Genomic DNA, 20,714 nt, shown 5'->3' with positions numbered 1-20,714 from the left:
TCATTGTCTTGTGTGTTTTTAATCATTTTTAAACATTATATGTTCAAACATTTCAATTTAAAATGTGTGTTATTGGAGGACGCATACAAACAGAAAAAAACTGGACATGATATTTATCTACTAGAACTAATCATTAATAACTTATTAAACAGTCAGTTTAAGGCAGCAGTCTTGGCTAAGCTGTATGGTTATGCTCCATAGTAGTGAGAAGGACAAATTAAGCTTCAACATGATGGAAGAAAGTGAAGCGTGTCACTGTAGGAAAATAACAAAATTAATAATTAAACTGACGCCATTTAATTCCTTTAGTTTCGGGTTCCTGGTATTGTGCATGCTGGCACCCTGTCAAGCTTACTAAACACTTGTTGCTCTTGTTAATGTTATAAGTAAGTTTAAATCTCTTCTGTGAAAAAGGACATTCAATATTTAGTCATATTCAACATGTTTCAGACTTGTGAATTTAATAACCTGCCCAGGGACCGCAGATGAAAATGAGCTAATTGAAGCACATTTTACATTGAGGTGTAAAATGAAACGTTAATAATTGTGCAGTGTCCCTTGTACTTAGGTAAATAAATGTTCCAGATATAAAGCAGTGTGTAAAGACCAGACACCAGATCAAAGGTCGCTGTATGACGAGATCACTGATTCTGAGAAGTGACAAACTGAAGTTTCTGAGGTCAGTTCTCATACAGTGAACAAACAGACATTAAATCACTCTTCTGATCAAGCTAGAGGAAGTCTGAAACAGGTTTTATTGGTGTTAAAGGGAAAGTAAGGGCAGGAAATATGCTGTTCCAGGAATTGGCTGAGGATCAGCATCAGGAAAGAAGAGCTTATGACTGGAAATGTACAAAAATGCAGCAATGTGGATGGGAAACTTGAGCAAATTTGAGCAATAAAGCAATATGCGATAAATAATGATGCAAGCATTTCCTCTTTATGAGGCCCCTGTTGGTCTGGCACTGCCTTCTGCAGGGGAATGGAACTGAGTGTAATGCAGGACACATTGTTTTTACAGCCAGAATATTGAGTTCATATGAGGACATTTTTACATTCGAACTGTGGAAATAGTGCATTTGGGGCTCCTTTTATGCGCAAAGAGTCGACATGGAGATCCCATTTTCTAACTTTTGTTTGTGCAAATAGCAATTCAACTGCAATGAAAATCAACGGCATGTCTTTTTATACTGTTATTTCTAAAACAAATTGATAATACAAAAAAATAAAGAGATGGAAACCTACTGGAAACACAAATGCTCCACTATTGTTGGAGGAGATGAAACACCAGGAGGTATCGTATTGCTGCTATGATTTGAAATAAGGTGGCATGTTTTTTTTGTACAATAGATGCTTGGATTTCAATGTTAGGCCTACATATACTATTTATACATAACACTTGACCTCATTACACTTCTTTTATTTCATTTCCGACCAGCGGTGTTTCTCGGGGGATCCCTGGACTTCCCTGCCTGGAAACCACATATTGTGTGTGTGCAGCTCCGCTACATATCCAGCTCATATCGTGGCGCTGATGTGACCTCCGGGATTCCCATGAGACCTTTGGAGAGTGTGACAGCTGAGATAAGGCGGCTAGACAAACAGAGACAGTGAAGGAAACTGTTCCTGCATTACTGGGCCTCGGCCTTGCTTTACAACATTCTCTCTCTCTCTCTCTCTCTCTCTCTCTCTCTCTCTCTCCTTCCCCCTTGTTTGTCTCGGTGATAGGAAATGAACACAGACTGGTTTGAGGACAGCATGAGGGGGTGTGGAGATGTGCAGCTATTACTGTCAGCAGCTGCTGACTCAGCTGTCTGAGGAAGCAACTGTCACACTTTCAGTTCTGGCCTGCAGCCAATCAATCTGGAGGATCAATGAGGCCTAAACGGGGCAGCACGGTGATTGGCTTGTGCAGTTGTGTGAGTGTGATTGTGTGTGTTTGTTTGTGTGTGTGTGTGTGTGTGTGTGCGAGTTGGACTTCTAATATGATGACTTTTTGACGTGGATGTGGGGAAATGAAGTCACAGTTACAGTACATCCCTTTAAGTATTTCTGCGGCATGACAGGGGGTTTTCAGATTAGTTACAGTCAGCCAACATGTCAGAGAGGAATTTACTATTCTCAAGACAAGGGAGATACATAAAAATAAACATATGCCATATAAACGATACCGCCTAATCTAATATTGTGAATGTTTTTACATTGGGCGCACTAGGAGAAAACAAATATGCCATAAGAACCCTCTTAAAGCCTCTGAAAAGTGGAGGTTATTATTTTTTTGTGGAGCAGTCCATGATAGGTGGTGATCGCCTCAATAAATTACTTCAGAGATAAAATAAGACAATCCTTTATTAGTCCCGCAGCGGGGAAATTTACAAGAGAGGGACACACTGGATTATTAAACTTTTGTGGCTGAAGTAAACCTTTGGCTTCCCTTTATTCTTGACTCATTTGACTCCAAGATCAAGTTGTATTCACCTAGAGTTTAGCTGCTTCGCAACTTTTGAATAATAAAGTGCCCTGTGGGGTGCCCTTAAATGGAGGAAATCTGCAGTGCCAGAAAATGATCTGCATGCTTGTGCCTGACTGCATGCAGCTGGTGCCCTTTTCATTATTTTTTTTGACCCTGCCCTCAGAGTGCTTTAGTCCACCACTGCGAGGAAATCTCCACGAGCAATATACCTGGGTATAACTTTGAGGTACTCGTACTTGTATTCATATTTCTTTTTATTCCTTTTTTTTTCTGAGCTACATATGTCTGGCAGATTACCCGTTACTTTGTAGATAACATTTTTACAAACATACTGTATGATAAACACATTAGAGTATGTTCCAGTTTCAGCATCATTATAAATGTGCCTTTAGAATAAGCAAAACATGGATAACATAATGCATTAAACACTGCTTGAACATTAAACTAACAGCAACTTTATTCTATTTTAACTTCTTATTAAATTTGATCTCTTTGGGTTTAAGGTCAAATCAAAAGAGTCACAAAGTTGCTATTTACCTTTTCTTCATATTTTGTTTTGTCTCAGGCAGAAAAATGCTCTTATATGCTGGACTTTTGCCTCAGGCACACATTGTTCTCTAATTCATTTTGGTAGGTTTATCTTTGGTCACTGCTACAGCTCTCTCTTTCTGTGTGTGTGTGTGTGTGTGTGTGTGTGTGTGTGTGTGTGTGTGTGTGTGTGTGTGTGTGTGTGTGTGTGTGTGTGTGTGTGTGTGTGTGTGTGTGTGTGTGTGTGTGTGTGAGAGAGAGAGAGAGAGAGAGATAATTAAAATAAGCTTATGTACAGCTACAAACGTTGGATAAACCAAACTGTGAAACGAACAAAACATTTCATCTGTCAATGCTCTGATTGTGTGTGATTTTTTTTTGGAAAACCAATTTAAATCCCTTTTTGAACCAGAAGGCGTCGCTGTTCTCCAGATTGAGGGCGACAGATTTGGGTGAACTGTACAGTAGATTAGACTTAATCTAATCAACCGGTCTGCTCACAGCTTTGATCATGGAAGAGTCAGAGGAAAGTGAGTCCGAATTCAATGACCCTCAGCAATGAAAGGAGCCACAGCCTCTCTCTCTTCATTTATCAGCAATTAATTAATGTATGACTCTATATTATTATTATTATTATTATTATTATTATTATTATTATTATTATTATTATTATTATTATTATTATTATCATAAATATTTGTTGTTACTATTATAACTATTATTATCAATATTGTTGTTCTTATTGTTATAAATATTGACATTATTATTATAGCGATTTAGCTTTATTCTTTCTTTTTTAATGAATTTATCTATGAAAATTAGTAGTTGGTCATTTGTATTGTTTTGCACAAATGAGTCCGTAAAAAAAGAGTGCTTAAAAATCAAAACATTGTGCATATTTGATTGGGCACATAAGACAATGTGCACAGAAAAAAGAAACAATAATAATAATAATAATAATAATAATAATAATAATAATAATAATAATAATAATAATAATAATAATAATAATAAGATTAAATACATATGAAAGGAAAAATATAGTAATACGTGAAGTTTGAGCAGATAAGGACAAATCATGATAGATCAGTGTCAGTGTTTATTTAGATCACTCTTCTCCTTTCAGCCTGAATCCAGCTTTGGTCTCAAATCAATCATCAGCAGGTGAGAAAATAAACAGAAAAACTGTTTCCCACTCGCAGACGTTCAAGAACCACCGGAAGTGGGCGGTTTGACAGAGAGAGAGAGAGAGACACACACACACAGAGAGAGAGAGAGAGAGAGAGAGAGAGAGAGAGAGAGAGAGAGAGAGAGCAGAGAAGTGTCAGGCGAACTGTTGTAAACTACCCGGCTGACTGACGGACCGAGCAGACTCTCAGCTGAAGGTTGTTCACGTCGATGCAGCCGCTTTCCTCTCATTTTTATGAAAACAACGGGACAAGGAGTCTCCAATCGCTTCCGCAGAGGTGAGTGTGTGTGTGAGTGTGTGTGTGTGTGTGTGTGTGACAGTTTCCAATGTCTCTGTCATGTGTGTCTGTCCGTCCGGAGGACTGGTCGTCCTCGTCCCGCTGACCACGGTCCCCGTTGCGAAACAACATTGTGACAGCGCTTTGTAAACAGACGGAGCGCTGCGGGGAACACACGCAGGACCAGTCCGGGTGGACGCATAGGGGGATATTTATGTTGAACTTTTTCCTCTTTTTTTATTATTGTGGTGTGTTATTAGCGCTGCAGAATCAACAGGCGAGCTCTCCCTGATGTATTTCTACAATGCGGGCTGACACAGATATGAGTTTACAGTCATTGCATTGCCATTGCTTTTTAAATAGCACTACGAGGACTGACTCACTGACATAGTGGCATCTTTCTATAAATGTAGTAGTTTTTCCCTATAGGGGCGAACATCCATAGTAACCTATACGACGCTTTAAATCCCTTTGTCAATGTTGTCTCCTACTAAATAACGTCCCCATACAACTATAATGCAATTTCTATTATGTTTGGAGGAAAGTGTGCTTTCTTTGCGATTTTAAACCGTTTAAACATGTTGGAAATCATCATAATAAAACAAAAAAAACACTACAACTTTGTTTGGTTTAGGCAACCAAACTGGTTTAGTAAAAAAAAAAAAAGAAAAAAAACAAAAGAAAAACACCAAGGTTTGGCTTAAAATGACTGCAAAATTGAAACAAAACGAAAACGCAACAAAGGTACTTGCTTAGGTTTAGGCAGCAAGACCACTAGTTGGTAATGTTTAGGCAACAACAACTACTTGGTTCACCCGGGACACGAACAGCGGTCTCGTTAGTGAAAGCCCTGGGTTTTGGATCCAGCCACCACCCAGGTCCAGGTCCAGGTCCAGGTCCCTAAGTGCACTTCTGCAGACTTTTTAATTTAAAAGTTATTTGTGATACGACTAAACATTCCCCCTTGAAATCTAATTCACAGAGCTGTTTCGTTGTATGGGAACGTATTTTATAATGAGACAGGGCTGCGCCAAGAGGAAATTGGACCTTAAAGATAACCTTCGGCAGCACACACACACACACACACACACACACACACACACACACACACACACACACACACACACACACACACACACACACACACACACACACACACACACACACACACACGGTTTCTTTCTACAGGCTTTGGCTGTAATGAGCGTTAACCAAAGCTTGGGAATCTAATGTGCATGCTTCAGAAGTTTGACAGTCTGTCTGAGAGCTTTTGTTCAGTCACTCTGGTCCTGTCACTATGCTCAGCACTATGCTGCTGCATTCAAGTGAAGCTTTGAGCTTCTTTAATAGAGGATTCCATTGGGTGGAGTGACTTTTCCTTCATATTTCAGAGATAAATCTTGTACTCCATGTCACTTGTCTGACTGATATTCTTCATGCATATCAGGACGTTGGATTGACGTCATACCAATAAAACCCGACATGAAATACAGCACAGTCACTCAGTGGTGAATACCATAAATACAATTGCAATATGGTAATATGGGTGATTTCCATAAAAAGAAAGGTCACTATTATCACTACTAGTTCTCCACACGGACACACACAAGTCTGTATAATGTAGTTGTTTTACAATTAACAGAAAAATGGCTTGAGAGAAGAATAAATTACTTTTTTCCAGCTGTGTCACGAAAGTTGAATCCTGAAATTTGAAAGGGGTCTAGTGTTAACGGAAATAAGTTTGGTCGTTGCGATCAGGTCTCTCTGCCTTTCATCTTAGCCGTCGCAGCTAAGCATTGCTTTAAAAACAGAGGATGCATTGTTGCTTTGCGTTGGCTCGATGTTGATATGTGGTCTGAAAAAGCATGAAATTATGGTTCATGAGGGTTAACCCAAAACTGACTATCAACGCTGGAGAGCACGACTCCTGAATCAAAAACCCTGGTGTGTGTGCATGCTCTTGCATACACATACAGAATTGAAATGTCACTGATGCTTTCATATCTGTGTGTGTGTGTGCTGTGTGTGTAAAATGGGTCCTTGGTTATTTGTGTTTGCATCCTGATATGCATCCTTTGTCATTATGCTGCTCGCTTGCTGAATGCTGAGTTGCACAGATAAGACTCTCTGTGTTTTCCTTTGGACAAACCGGCAAAAATTTCTTGCAGAAACCTCCGGTCTAGCTACCATTGTCTTGGTCCCCTGTGGCTCCTAATTGAGAATTATGTGTTGTGATAATGCCCTCTGCCCACTGTGATAATGTCCCCCGTTGAGGCTGCCATGTGAAGACTTTGGATGAGCACAGCAATAGGAATGGTTGGTTTGCGGACACCCTCCTGTTTGGCCACTGGGTGTGTTTTTAGTAGCTCTGAAATTAGTCAATTTAACACAAACCAACAACGATTATGTTTCTTTATTTAGTCAATTTGAAATGCAGATTCATATCCTTGGAAATGTAATACATTTTTGTTTTTTACGGAGCAATTTCAAGTACGACTGAACAGTTTTTGAAAAAATATGTAATTGACGGATATTGCAACTGATATCGGTTGCGGTATTTGAGGGAATTTTAATTGTTATACATATACATTCTCATTTTCACTGATCAAATATATAAATAAGGATTTTTCGCGGTGATCTGTACCAAACAAGGATGTTTCCCCAGGTCTGTAGAATATGATGTGTGGGGGGGGACATCTCTGCACCACGACAACATTTTATCTAAAATGTTATTTATTATCTTTTACAAGCAATGTGATTGCAATTGGAAAAGTGCAGTAGGCCATATTGCAATTTGAGAAGAAGGACGAATAATTGTTCATCTCCAATTTCAAGACATGAGTCAAGACTTATCTCCCTTGTCAGTTCTCATTCTAACTTCCCTTTTGCTCTTTTCTGCATGTATGCTCTCTCAATCAATACAATATTTCAGTCCAGCTGTCAGTGACTTTTACTGTTTAACCATGTTACCCTGCATGCTCCTTCTGTCACTGCAGCGCACAGGAATGCAGGGTTTTCCCAGGTTAAACAAGTTTCTTTTGGGGGGGGTCGGCATGGGAACAAGGCATGCTGGTCAGGCATGAATTGGCTGGCACACTGTGTCCCTGACAGAGAGACCCAGATGCTGGAGGAGTAGCGGCAGGGGGAGACAGGGGACTCCAGTGTTTTATTCCATAAGCCGACTGTGCCATGTGTCTGTGCTTTTCACTTTTTTCACTCCGACCTGACAGACAAGGGTAGGGTTCAGCAAGGCTGATGAGCATTTTAAACAGGCCCTATTATGCTATTTTCCAGGTGCATATTTTTATCTCAAACTACAGTTACAACATGTTTACATGCGTTAATACTCATAATCCGCCTTGTTTTTCTCATCCTGGCTGTCCTGCAGCACCTCTTCTCACCCTCTCTCTGAAATGCTCCGTTGTAGCACTTGCTCCTCCCTCCAGAAAGCAAAGTCTGCTCTGATTGGTCAGATAGCCCGCTCTGTTGTGATTGGTCTATGTTTCACATCTCAAAAAACTCTTCCTCCAGAGCTTCAGTGCCGTCTCTCTCTTTTGTTGTTTGAGGGTGGGCCAAACTAGCCTAATGAGTGTCACTTTCGTAACATTGTGACCTCGTAAAGTTACGGAAGTGAAGGAGAGAATTCAATGGAGCCGTTTCAGGCAGCTCAGGAGCAGTGATTCTGAGGGGGAGGGTAACTCCTTTTATGCGTGGACTTCAAGTTTTACGCTCTACAGACCTTTTTCATGTACAAAAATATATATAAAACACTAAAGAAGAAGGAAAAAGTGGAACAGCATAATAGGGCAAGTAAGGGGGGCATACTCATGATGCCAGCCAATCAGCATCGACATCGAGCCGATTAGAGAAGTGGTTTTTATCTGACTGAGCAATGAGTCAAAGGTGTCAGAATCACTTATGCCCTAACCAATGTGCTTAACATGGGGGAAAGGATGGACAGATGAAAGAAAGCAGGAATAACTTCCTTGAGAAGTTCCTTGTGAAACTCTGTGGTGAAAAAAATGATCAAATAAATAATAAACTGTGAAAGACAAACAGAGTGATGAGGGGGACATTCAAAGCGAAAGAGAAAGGGAAACACAGTCAAAAGGGGAAGTGATCAGGAAGCATGCGGTGACATGCACCCTAACCTCCTCCCCCTTTCAGTTGGGCTAACGCTAATCCACTGGTCACGTGACCATGAGCTCTTAGCCTGGTCCAGGGCAGGAGCGCTCTGATCCATCTGTCAAATAGCGTAGCTGATTGTTGGCATCCGCAGCGTGTGCGCCTGTCCCATGACCACTGCCTGCTCCACACAAGACTCAAATTTGATTTCCATCAGTTGGCTGCCTCTGCAGGGTTTTGATCAGCAGTTCCCCTCAGTATTGCTGTCTCTCCTATTATCCCTTATCCTCCATCCATCCCTCTCTTTGTCCGACTTTCATTGGATTCCTCTTTTCTGTGCAGTGACTAAGAGGGAGAAAGATGACAGTCAGCCCTTCCAGACCATCAGTAGCATGATAAGGCCTTGGGTTATTATCTCAGTGACACAACAAGAAAAGCTAGAAGAACGTTCAGAGGCACATTTGCACACGCTTGAATTCCCACGGATTGTATAGGGAGACGTCGGACAGAGGTCAGCCCAGAATAGACTTAGAATGGATTTACGTGGTCGGGATTAATCAATTTCTCATTTTTACACAATGCCTAAACCCTAAACACACAGCAGAAAAATGCTGTTGCAACTTTCTGGCCCGGCCCATAATGCTCTCAATTACACACGTTTGTTCATGTCGAGAGGCGACATGCACTTAATCACTTCATTTGCATTAATCAGAAACATACATGACTACAAACGCTGCCAAGGTTCAGTGATATGAATAATCTTCATACATCTTGTTGACTCAGAATCTACATTCAGACCCTGCCTTTGTGATTTAGATCATAGCAAATGATCATACATAGTATCTCCCATTCTTTGGATTGATCCATGTTGTTTTGTTACGCTTCAGCATCAGAAAACACACACACACACACACACACACACACACACACACACACACACACACACACACACACACACACACACACACACACACACACACACACACACACACACACACACACACACACTTGTGCAACAGTGTTTGAAGGATATCCTGGCAAGTTGCCCTTTTACTTCATATCCCCCAGAGCATTGGGAGTTGGGGATTCTGAGTGAGAGAAGAGAAGTCGCTTTCCTCTTAAACTACTATCGGTGTGTTCCCAGCAAATCTTAACACCAGAAGCAGTCCAAGAGTGACCAACAGTACATAAGTGTGTCTGTGCCTCGAAGCTCTGAAGTATGAATGTCATTAAAATGCAAAATCTTCAGGGTTTAACTGCACATGTGCTTTAGTTAAATCAATCCATTAAATGAGGGTTTGAAAAAAGGGTGATTTACTGTAGAGCATGGCTGTGCAATATGGAGAAATATAATATCAATATATTTTGAGTAAATCTCTCAATATTGATATTGATATTGCACCAATATGGTATTGGATATTGGTGTTTTTACAAAATAATTAAACAATAATTGAACTAGTAATGTGGAGATAACGACAAAGTCGATAAAGGCAATTAAATTAACTCTTATGACAATACCTTGTCTCATATGACATTAATGATATGATATTGATATATTGTCCAGCCCTACTGTAGAGTATTAGACGTGTTATTTGGTAAGCTATCGATCTCTGACTTTTTTTCAGTGAGAGTCATGCTTTATCTCTGTCATGCATGAATTATATATGAACGAACGGTTTCATCTGGGCCCTAAAGAAAACTGTATCATGTGAAGTCTTGAATCTGAAAATGAGGTAAACGCGTCGTGTTTGTTTAGTATGTATGCCATAAACAGATGTTTCAAACATCATTTTTAATATCGTTATCTCGAGATTACAAGTTAATGAATAAGTTATCAACAGAAAACAAGAGGTTGTTGCCTATTATTACTGAAAAAGTTTGGATCAAATCAACTGACGGTAAATGCATCGAGCTGACAGTGATGGACTTGGTGAAGTGGTTGGAAGGATAAACGTGTGACTGTCCGGTTTTCAAAATAAGGTGTTAACAAGGGTATACAAAATATAAAAATTAAAATAATATGAAATGGGATACGTTCAGAAGAAATAACTGGAGATCTGAGAAGAAAACATCTCAATTGATAAAATTATTTTATGTCTGTACAAATGTACACATGTCGACACAAATGTATTCGTTAATGTCAGGAATTCTTATTATTATTAGTCTTTTGAAGATCAGAGAATAAAGACATTTCCCTCACAACTTTTTGGGTATTTTCTTTAAAATTTACTCGGGACACAGGTAACATGCTTGTCAATATAATCCATTTAATAATATTTCCATATTTATATTTTGTATGTATCCTTTTTAACACCTTATTTTGAAAACCGGCCGTATCCTTCCACTTACTTCACCAAGTCATCACTGTCAGTTCAATCCCGTCTATTTGAATGCATTTACCATCCGTTTTTTTGACCCGAACATTTTAAGTAATTAGAGGCAATATGCTTTTGTTTTCTCATTATTGCAAATTAATTATAGATAACAAAGCTTGTTTTCTCAGTTAAGAGCATTATTAACTTGATTGGAGATAACTATATTAAAAAATAATTGAATCTTGTTTGTTTATGGCTTCCATAGTTTAGTGCAGAACATGTGCAAGACTAATTGTTAGTGAGTGATCACGTCCAGTGTGACTTACAAAGAAGGCATCAAAATGCAACACGGTCAAAACTGTTTAATAAGACAGTGGTGTAGAATATTAACGTGCCTGTAGACATATAAATATGCTCATCTATTCTATATTTACACTTCAGGTATAGTTATACCTCATTGCGTGGCACCAAAGTTGTTTTTTTAACTGTTTGCAGTGTGTGGGCAATTTATTTTCTCTTTTCACAGCCACACTCCACACGCAGTGGGTCGCGACCTCATATAGCCCGACCTGCTGGCCTACTTCTGAAGGCAGGTTATTTTATCACCCATGAAGTGAGCAAGGCTGTACTAAACGCACTGCCATCTGACAGTATGTGTCAAGTTCAATAGGGGCATACAGTATACAGTAACACTGACACTATGAAAATAACCGAGTTTAAAGTGTCTTCTAGGACCATACTGTACATGAACAGCTAAAGAGAAAGTTCTCTCAGTGCAGCAAAGGCTCAGGCTTAGTGACAGGAAAAGATCTGGAACTATAAGCTCTTGAAATGGATAAAGATTGTGATACTGTTAATTCAATATTACTTGACTTGACACCAATGAAAACTCCTTAACATTACCATTTTTAATTCTTACAAACTGCCATGGTGGATCACCTCTCACATCTTGTTCAGACTGTTTCAGGTAATTAGAACTGGTGATGGTATAAATGACCTCACTGTGAGGCAGTGATGTGTAAAGCCTCATCCTGTCCTCCTCCGCCTCATCTGGGTCATGTTCACACCCAAACACTTGTCCTTCTAATGAGGATGCCAATCTTGATGGAACTTGAGTCCGAGGTAACTGTACCCGCACCACAGGTGTCAAGGAAGCAGACAGGAACGAGCCCACATGCCAGTTCTCTCTATGTTGCTGAACACGTTTTTTAAATTACATTTTTCACTTTTCTTTTCACATTTTTTGCAATTAATTGCTTGCTTAAGAGCTACAACTCTTCCCACGTTGTTTGCTTTAAGTAAAGTAAAAATGTGTTGCATAGATTTAATGACTTAAAGCAAAAAAAGATCACTTAGAGTAGCTTAGCATTATAATGATTTTTAACTGTGATTATAATTCGTTGTATGATTATTGTTATACATCTTTCGTGCTTAAAGCAGATAATAACACATAATAAGTATGTTTATGATGCATCATGACATTGATGTCATAGAGGTGTTACCAAAAATCCTTCAAGAGCCCGACTGTCAGTGGATTTCTGATGCAGTTCCCAAGAAGTCCGATAACAATATATCAGCCAACAGAGCACATAATATGAACAAACAATTCTAAACAGGAAAAGTGTATTATCACAGAATTGTAACCACAGTATCTGATTTTTTACAGTAGAGAGATAAACTTCTCTGGTTGACAAAGTAAATTTTTATTTAAGTTGAATTCAAAGGACCTCCAACATGTATTTAACTTTTCAGTACGCCAGTTTCTTGTTGATTATTGACTGGCATATACACATAGATCTATATATTGGTAATAAGCGAAATTGGGCGTATAATATTAGCTGTGCTGATGGGATGTATCGGACAGGTTGAAATTTTCTTAAAATACAACTTTATTTTGGACGATTGCTTGAGTGTGAGGCTGAAGAGAAGATGATAATGCAGGTTTCACCATGACAATTACAAACAATAAATGGCCAGGGTTACAAACTGATCATGACTAACAGGAATCATTTATTTGTTATTTTAACATGAGAAAGACATGTTGAAGCTCTAACGTACTGGATGTAGATATAGGTTCAGTGATAGCTCGTGCTGTTTTTTTGCAGCGTTAAACCAGTTTTGTTGCTGTACGGCCTCCACAAAGACACTTGTGTCTTAATCGAGCAGGATGAGAGGTTGCTGCTGCCGCTCACATGTTCAAGCCTATTCCAGATGTACAGATTGGGAAACCAATGGACAGCTCATGGACAAAAATAAACACCTTTATTTGCAGGGAGAGGAAGCTGATAAAAACTTCTAGATTCTAAAAACAGAAAATATGCTGTCGGTAAACAAAATAATGTCACCTAATGTGTCTACAGTGGCAACGCTGAAGTAGCACATGTTTGCATGTGGGAAGGACAACATAAACAATTTAGCTCAGTTGTTTGTGCTGCCATTATTCATGACTCTTGTTAGAATGAATATGTGCGTGTGACAACGTCGACTAGATTTAGGTCATGGATGCTCCCTTGTGTCTGGGGGAAGAGCTAACATCTGTGTAAGATTACTGTAAGAAGCATTTGATTAAAAAATGATCATGATGACATACAAAGGGGAACAAAAAAATCTAAAATATTGATGCTTATGTATGTCAATTATATGTGGTTGTACTTTGGATTAAAGTGTGCTGGATTAGAGTATAAATAGAGCTCAATGATTGAACATAAATACTGTCTTTGGCAAGCATTTCCCTTATCCCTCTCTGTATTGTTATTTTAGAAGTGTGTTTGACTTTTGATTAATTATCTGCCCTTCTTTTTTTTCACATATATGATAATCTGCAGTGATGAATTTTAGAAAACAACACCATAAAAATAAATGCTCTGTGTCTTCTTTCCTTGTAGAGGCACTGGTGCAATATAATGCAAAGTCAGCGTTAGGATTTGTGGAGCTGTTCTCCCGTATTGATTCTGTGTGCTCATCTGGGCCCGCGGCAGTGTCTGACTAACAAGGCTCTCATCCTGCCACTCCCACAGCAAAACCACAAAACTCTCTTTGCTTTTGTTTATCATATAATACACATTCAGTGTATTGTAGATGGATTGCAGCAATGCTGATGCCAGATGTTAATTAGTCAAAGATAAAGATCTACTTGCAAATGAATGGGTCAAAGAGGGGTCTACAATGAAGTGTAACTATTTATAAAGATGTACAGCCTTGTGCCATGTTCATAATTGACATGCAGCGTGTTGCCAGATCTGGCTGGTTGAATGAAAAATGGGCTTTGAAAATATTGTGAAAACAAACAAGCTCTCATTTTATTTATTTATATTTGTACATAGAGATACAAAATGAGGTAATCTTTGTGGTGTATATGAAGCTTTGTTTGCTTATGATGTGGTTCACATTGTGCATGTAATGTTTTTACACTGGCTTCCAATGTTATGATTCAGGCTTGTGTTTTATTGTGTAGGTTTTAAATTGGGATTGGGCTGGAAACTGTCACTCTGATCCGGCAACACTACTTACATGAGTTTAATCATCACCTATGCATTAAAAGAAACCTCAGGGATTCCAACCTGGCTTACATCTTTGGCTATTAGATCCCATCTTCTGCCGTCTTCACTGTTCCCTGACACCCTTTTGAGCCAGTAGGCCATGTGAGTCAATCACATGTGCTTTTACATATACTATGAGGAGTGGGGGCAACATGTTGTTGCATGTTTTGCAAATACATTGTTTATCATCACCATAGTTCATCAAACCTCATTAAACACATTTTCGATTCTCACTGCAATCCCTGCTCTTTGTTTTGCACCCAGTGGAGCCATGAGGCACCGTGTGTATACAGTATACCTTGTGGATTATAAATAGATGGCCCAGCACTGGAGTGTTTGTATTGTTCTCTTCTATGTTCCCTTTTCACTTACAGAAAGACTGAATTGTGGACAATTTTCTTTTCTTGCTACATTCAACTTTACTGAAAAGGCGTATAAAGGACAAAGTTTATTTTGAAATGCAAGGTTTCAATTCCCCTCATATATATATATATATATATGTATATATATATATATATATATATTTTTATAAAATATATATATATTTTTTTTAAATACAACCTTTATTTCAATATCTCCTGGGTGCAGATGATTCTCTCTCTTCCATTCTGTTGTTCTTCTTCTTGGATTATGTTCTGTTGCCTGCATTCACCTAATTCCCCATTAAGAGTGCACAACTCTTTCATGCTGAGCGCTGGTGACCATACGAGTATTCATGAAGGATGAGTTGAGGAGGCAAGCAAGTTCAGGAGCATTTTCATTACGCGTTACCTGGCCTCAAACTGCCATAGCAATGCATAGATTTCACATGAATGTGGGGTGAATTAAGGAATCATCTCATGTAGGGAAAGCAGGGTAATGAGGGTGAGAGGGTGGGTGTGTGGCTGTGGCACTCTGTGTTACTTCAGAGTGCATGCTCAGCTTATCCAGATTATCCCTGTGCCACTACCATAATCACCCAGACGCTACCGTGCATACAACAGCATACGGTTGATGCCTTTGTGTTAATGTGGCAGAGATGAGAGCTCTGTCTTGTTTTTCTGTCTGTCCTCCTGACATAAGCAACTCTGCCCAAACCAAGCACTAGCAATGCAATGTAGCAACAGTGTGACATTTTGATTATTATATGATGAGGACACTGTGTGTGGGCCACTGGGTAGAAAAAAGAACATGGTGTTGGGGTTCTGTAATGTGTCATCTATAGTGTTGCTATTAAATGGACAGACAAGCCATATGCTGAGATATGTGATAATAAGTGACAGACTGCTAGCTAGGCCAGAGGATTAGCATCTGAGATCTCACACTTTCACCTGAGACTTGGCCCCTAAAGCTGCAGGACTGACTGAGGTGATAGCTGGTTCTTGTCTTAGCACATTCATTCCCCTAATGGATGACGGATGTCTTCCTCTGACTGTCACCAAGACAACAGGTGTGTTGAAACATATCTACATAAAGAGGAGATTGCACTGACAATTAAGGGACAACCACAGGGGGCTGTCAATAGCTCAAATCTGGTTTCGACATAGGATTGTGGACACCACTTGTCTGGTTGTGGTAGTGATGTCGACACCGGCTTTTTGAATCCTGGTGATGCGGAGGAGGAAACTCTGTGGATTTCAACACTAATCTGTTGATGGCAGGGAGGAGATTCAGTATCGGTCTAAACTGCTGAGGGGTTTGGACACTGCATACATCTACGGTCTGTTATTGTTGCATGGTTTCCTTCAGAGCTCACATGACATTGCATACACTGCTCTTGTCAAACAAGCTCAACCCTCATACTTAATTGTGTCAAACTGCAAACAGTGCCTGCGTTGGTTTGCAAATGTTAGTGCGCCCTCCTTCTGCTCTTACATGGGTCAGGAGTGCTCGCAGGTCAAACATTGGCTAGCTCAAGGCTGTACTTCCAGAGCCCTGACATGAGTTTACGGTCAATATTTCAGTAAAGATAAAGATGAATTAAAGCTAGCTCTGTGAACCCTGAGGACCGAAACGGTTTTCTCCGAACACCTTGGCACGATACATTTTATTGAAGCAATCAAGTTGCACTCCAGAAGCCTCTGTATTTCCTGAAAAGTGAATAAAAATGTAATCATGGTGTAATAACTAGCTACCTTGAGTGTCTGTGTTTTGATTGAAGAGGAAGTAACTGCTCGAGTGATGCGATTGGGAGCTTATTGGCAAGCCAGAGAACGAGTTGTAGGCATGTTCTTCTGGCCTTGATTGTCTTTTTGAATCATCTTTACTCTGAAGCCACTGTTAATCATTCTGGTCATGTCATTTCTCGTAGCTGGTTGTTTGTGTTTATGAACTTAACTTATGGGACATCAGCTACATGGGTGATCTTATTTCTGCTCTAATTGCCAAAAAAGTCATATATATATATATATATATATATATATATATATTTCAGATATGCTTCCTATTTTAAAGTATTGATTGGGCTCTCGGGATCTTAGTACTCAGCTCTGGACCCTGTTGGGGGCTTGAACTGGTGGTGCTGGAGGTGGTGCCCCACCTCTCTGGGGTAAAGGTGGAGTTGACCTTTAATGAAAGCCCTGAGCTTGCCATGAAGGCAGGGGAGACATGGTAAGGGGAGCATCAGCTCAGAGGTGGGGGGGGGGGGGGGCATAACATTTCTTTCTACAATCAACACTTGAAATGATGAAGGCCCTTGCAAATGACAAGGTAGTACAAAATGTAAACCATACTTTGGTGTTTCATTTTTTACCTCTTTACTTAAGAGGTAAAGCTCTGGTGACTGTGTGTGAGAAAATGCAGCTGTCTGACCTCTGACACTTGACAAGCTGGAAAGATCACAGGGTTGAGCTCCCAAAATTTGCCTGCATTGGTGTTTACAGGAGAGCTGATGGAGGAGAGAGGAAGGAGAGAAGAAGAACACCACCACGGTGAAGAGATTTAAAATTAGAGAAGCAGTAAGGTATTAGATTAAAGGTGCTTTTATCAGCTGTAACCACCATATCAGAGTAGTGCAGAGCGGCGGCATGGAGCTAACCAATGGAGCACAGTCACATGCACGTACATGCACTAAAATACACGCGCGGCCGGTCCGGCAATGTCAACAAAGAGAAGAGAAGCTTGAATAACAACACACACACAGATGGAGAGAGATACTTTATTTTCAGCTCAGGAAGACATTACTCCACTGTATCTTTGAATAGCAATTTCGTTGTTTGGTCCAGAATGCTAGAAAGCTGCAATAAGTAGGCTGGCATGTCTGCAATGAACAGTATGTTTTGAATGAAAAAAAAAAAAAAAATACAACAAACAATTGGCTAAACCCACGTCTAGACGTCTATAAGGCGTCTTAAAACACAATCAAACTCAAAAACAAGCGGCGATGAATGCCGGCCAAGTTGTCGGATAAGACACATCATACAATCATGCCAAAAACAAAATGATGTCAATGTGCTTAGCTGTGTTATCACTAGCGGCTCCTAACGGCCGGAGGACGGTTAAGTGTAGTGAGTGAGGAGTCAGCAGGCAGTCAATGGCAGTATAAAGCCAGCTATTAAAGGTGTTTTGAGAAAGTGTGAGTCACCGCAACGATGAACGGTTCCAGGAGCATGCGGTCATAACTGGGCGACCAAAATATTCTGCAGATTGCAGAATGAGAGATGTGAGAGACGCACACATGTGACGGATCGCATGATCATCCTGGCAAAGATAATAATAAGATTTCCAATAAAAAACAATTCTTTCCATTTTATAACAATACAATTCTGCCTGTCCCTTTTGCCTTTAGACCAGTTTGACGATGTTGAAACAACACACATAACCCATATTTGCCTGACCAACCTCCCTACCTCTCCCACACACACACACACACACACACACACACACACACACACACACACACAAACACACACACAAACACACACACACACACACAAACAAACAAACAAACAAACAAACAAACAAACAAACAAACACACACTATATGCATGCACTCCTTGGTTCTTACAGCACGATGTGCCTCTCAGTGCGAGCGTAGAGGTCAAAAAACCGATTTAGAGTCTGCATGACTGAAAGAGGAAATGGGCAAGAACATGAGGCCTTGAGATAATGTTTAATAGAGTTAGAGCATTCAGACACAAATTAATTTGGTGTAGCTTTGAATAGAATTTCTCGAGTTAATTTAGTTAACGTGAGGGTTATCTAACTTATCTAATCACATGTAAATGTCAACTTATTGGCTTTGGTAAACTGATTTAGCAGCACACCCTTTTATTCCAGCTGATGAAAAGCATTGATTTGTCTGCCTCAACCCGCCGTATGGATGTGAGCTCACGCAGTGCACGGCCGACTCCACCCAACTCCTCTCGCAGCAGGGCGGCTAAACCAACGCCAGCCAGGGCTCTGCAGCGAGATCCTCCTCTCACAGTTAGTTAGATGTTGGAGCAGAGCAGGAGGATAGAAAAGGCCTTTGAGATGAAGTATTTGAGATAATGATCAGGCAGTCAGTTGACCTCGTGATGAGCAATGTGTCAGTGGAAATGCACTGAGAATTCAGCTATTTGAGTCAGAGTTTATTCAGCCTCTCCGTTTTGAGCAGCAACACTTTGAGCAGCTGTGATAGCAAGACGTTGACACAACTCTGTTGATTTAAATCCCACAGGAGCATCTTGTTTTGGAAAGGGGATTTTTGACTCCTGCAGGTTGGAGTCTGTATATAAACATGTAAACCTGCACATACTCTACATAATCATCCAGTCCATGTATATCCACTCAGAATTTATTTATTTGCACTATTCACAACTAACAGAACACTTGACTTGTATATAAGTGTTTTTTTTTATTTTTTATTATTGGTCTTTTGCGCTTTTTAAATATATTTACATAATATATACACCTATTTTTCACTACTTGTGACCATAGCAGTCTGGTCGCATCATTTATTTGTTCGGCTTTGTTGTCCTTGTTCCTAGCTTTTCAGATGAAAAAAAATATACACATACTTGTCCAATAAATTTTGATTCTGAAAATCTAAAATATATATGTAAAGAACATGTATGCAGTATATAAATCCCCAGTCTCATCCCTGAATGAGCCTGCTTACTTTCAACCCTTGGCCAGTAATGATTAAAACGAATTTTCTGAGATTTACCTCAGAATTTCATTTCCTCCTTTTTTTTCCTTTTTTTTTTTTAAACAATGAAACAGTCGCTTCTGAAAATCCACTCTCTGCACTCTGTAAGTCCGGGGTTTTACGGTTGGGCCTCCTCCTGTGCACTACCACAGAAATATATAAACACCCTCATCTGGGGCCTCATCACAACTCCTCATTGTCTGTCGCCGGAGTCCTGTCTGGGACATGGAGGGCCCCCTTGATGTTTATTCACTTGTCAGATGGCATTTAACACTTTGTTTGGGAAGACAACAAGGCTGGTATCAGAGGAAGGGGGTCAACTGACAGGAGCGTGCAGGGAGGTCTGATGTGGAGGAATACTGTTTTCAAGATAAATGAAAACCTTGTACCCTGTCATGTAATCTATATGAATGTACTAGTGATTTTGTTTTTAGCATTTACACAAGTTGTAGGTAAGCAAACACAAATGGTCTCATCTACTGTTCAGACCATAAGTTATATTTGCAACTACCAATCAAGTATAATTCTGACCAAAAAATTGCAAGAATAATGGAATATATGTGTTTTGTCTACATTGTTGGACAAGACTAAACACTCTGTGAACTGGCAGTCAGATGAACAGCAGACCGGGAGCTTAAGTTGGTCATTTATTTTCCCTAGACATCTTTCGACAAATGGCAGAGCGTGGCAGTCATGCTGCAGAGGAAGGCCAGGTGATGCTCATGACAACCATGTGTTCATGGTCATTAAGTGTTTTATTAGAAATGGACACTACTGTAAAGCAAAGGTCCAGACAGAGTTAATAAAGGTGTACTATTATAATGGAATCTAATGTCGATGTGTAAAACTATTTTCAAGTGCCCATGCGTCGGGTCTCCATGTTAGTTCAAACCAAGATACATTACAAACATATATTCAAATCAAGGCAATTATGGCAATGAATCTAATGTTCTAGCAAATTAATGAGGGAGTCAAAGGTCCTTCCTCTGGCATTTGAAGTTGGCAGATGTAAAAACAGCCAGGTTGTGTGAATTATTTGAATTACTTGAGAATAAAACCCCATAAAAACTCTATTTTATAATGAATCAAAAACATATCGATAGCTGAAAACTTTTGTTCAACTATTCCTTTTCTAGTTTTTTTACTTATTTGTTTTTA

The 20,714-nt window shown here is 39.7% G+C and overlaps 1 protein-coding gene across 2 annotated transcripts in view; it reads left to right on the top strand.

Moving 5' to 3' along the window:
• The first annotated feature begins 4,334 nt into the window (after positions 1–4,334).
• stat5a (signal transducer and activator of transcription 5a) overlaps positions 4,335–20,714 on the top strand; it is a 54,371-nt gene continuing 37,991 nt past the window's right edge. The window contains exon 1 of one of the 2 annotated variants that reach the window (XM_054607110.1): positions 4,335–4,467. In XM_054607110.1, the coding sequence (XP_054463085.1) occupies positions 4,400–4,467 (68 nt within the window). In that variant the 5' untranslated portion in view covers positions 4,335–4,399. The remainder of the gene's footprint in view (positions 4,468–20,714) is intronic. The other variant, XM_054607111.1, reaches the window with a different exon arrangement.

This window comes from Anoplopoma fimbria, chromosome 11, assembly GCF_027596085.1.
Source record: "Anoplopoma fimbria isolate UVic2021 breed Golden Eagle Sablefish chromosome 11, Afim_UVic_2022, whole genome shotgun sequence".
In the NCBI taxonomy this organism is placed as follows: domain Eukaryota; kingdom Metazoa; phylum Chordata; class Actinopteri; order Perciformes; family Anoplopomatidae; genus Anoplopoma; species Anoplopoma fimbria.
The sequence above is the reverse complement of the archived record's forward strand: the minus strand, read 5'-3'. Positions and strand labels throughout refer to the sequence as shown.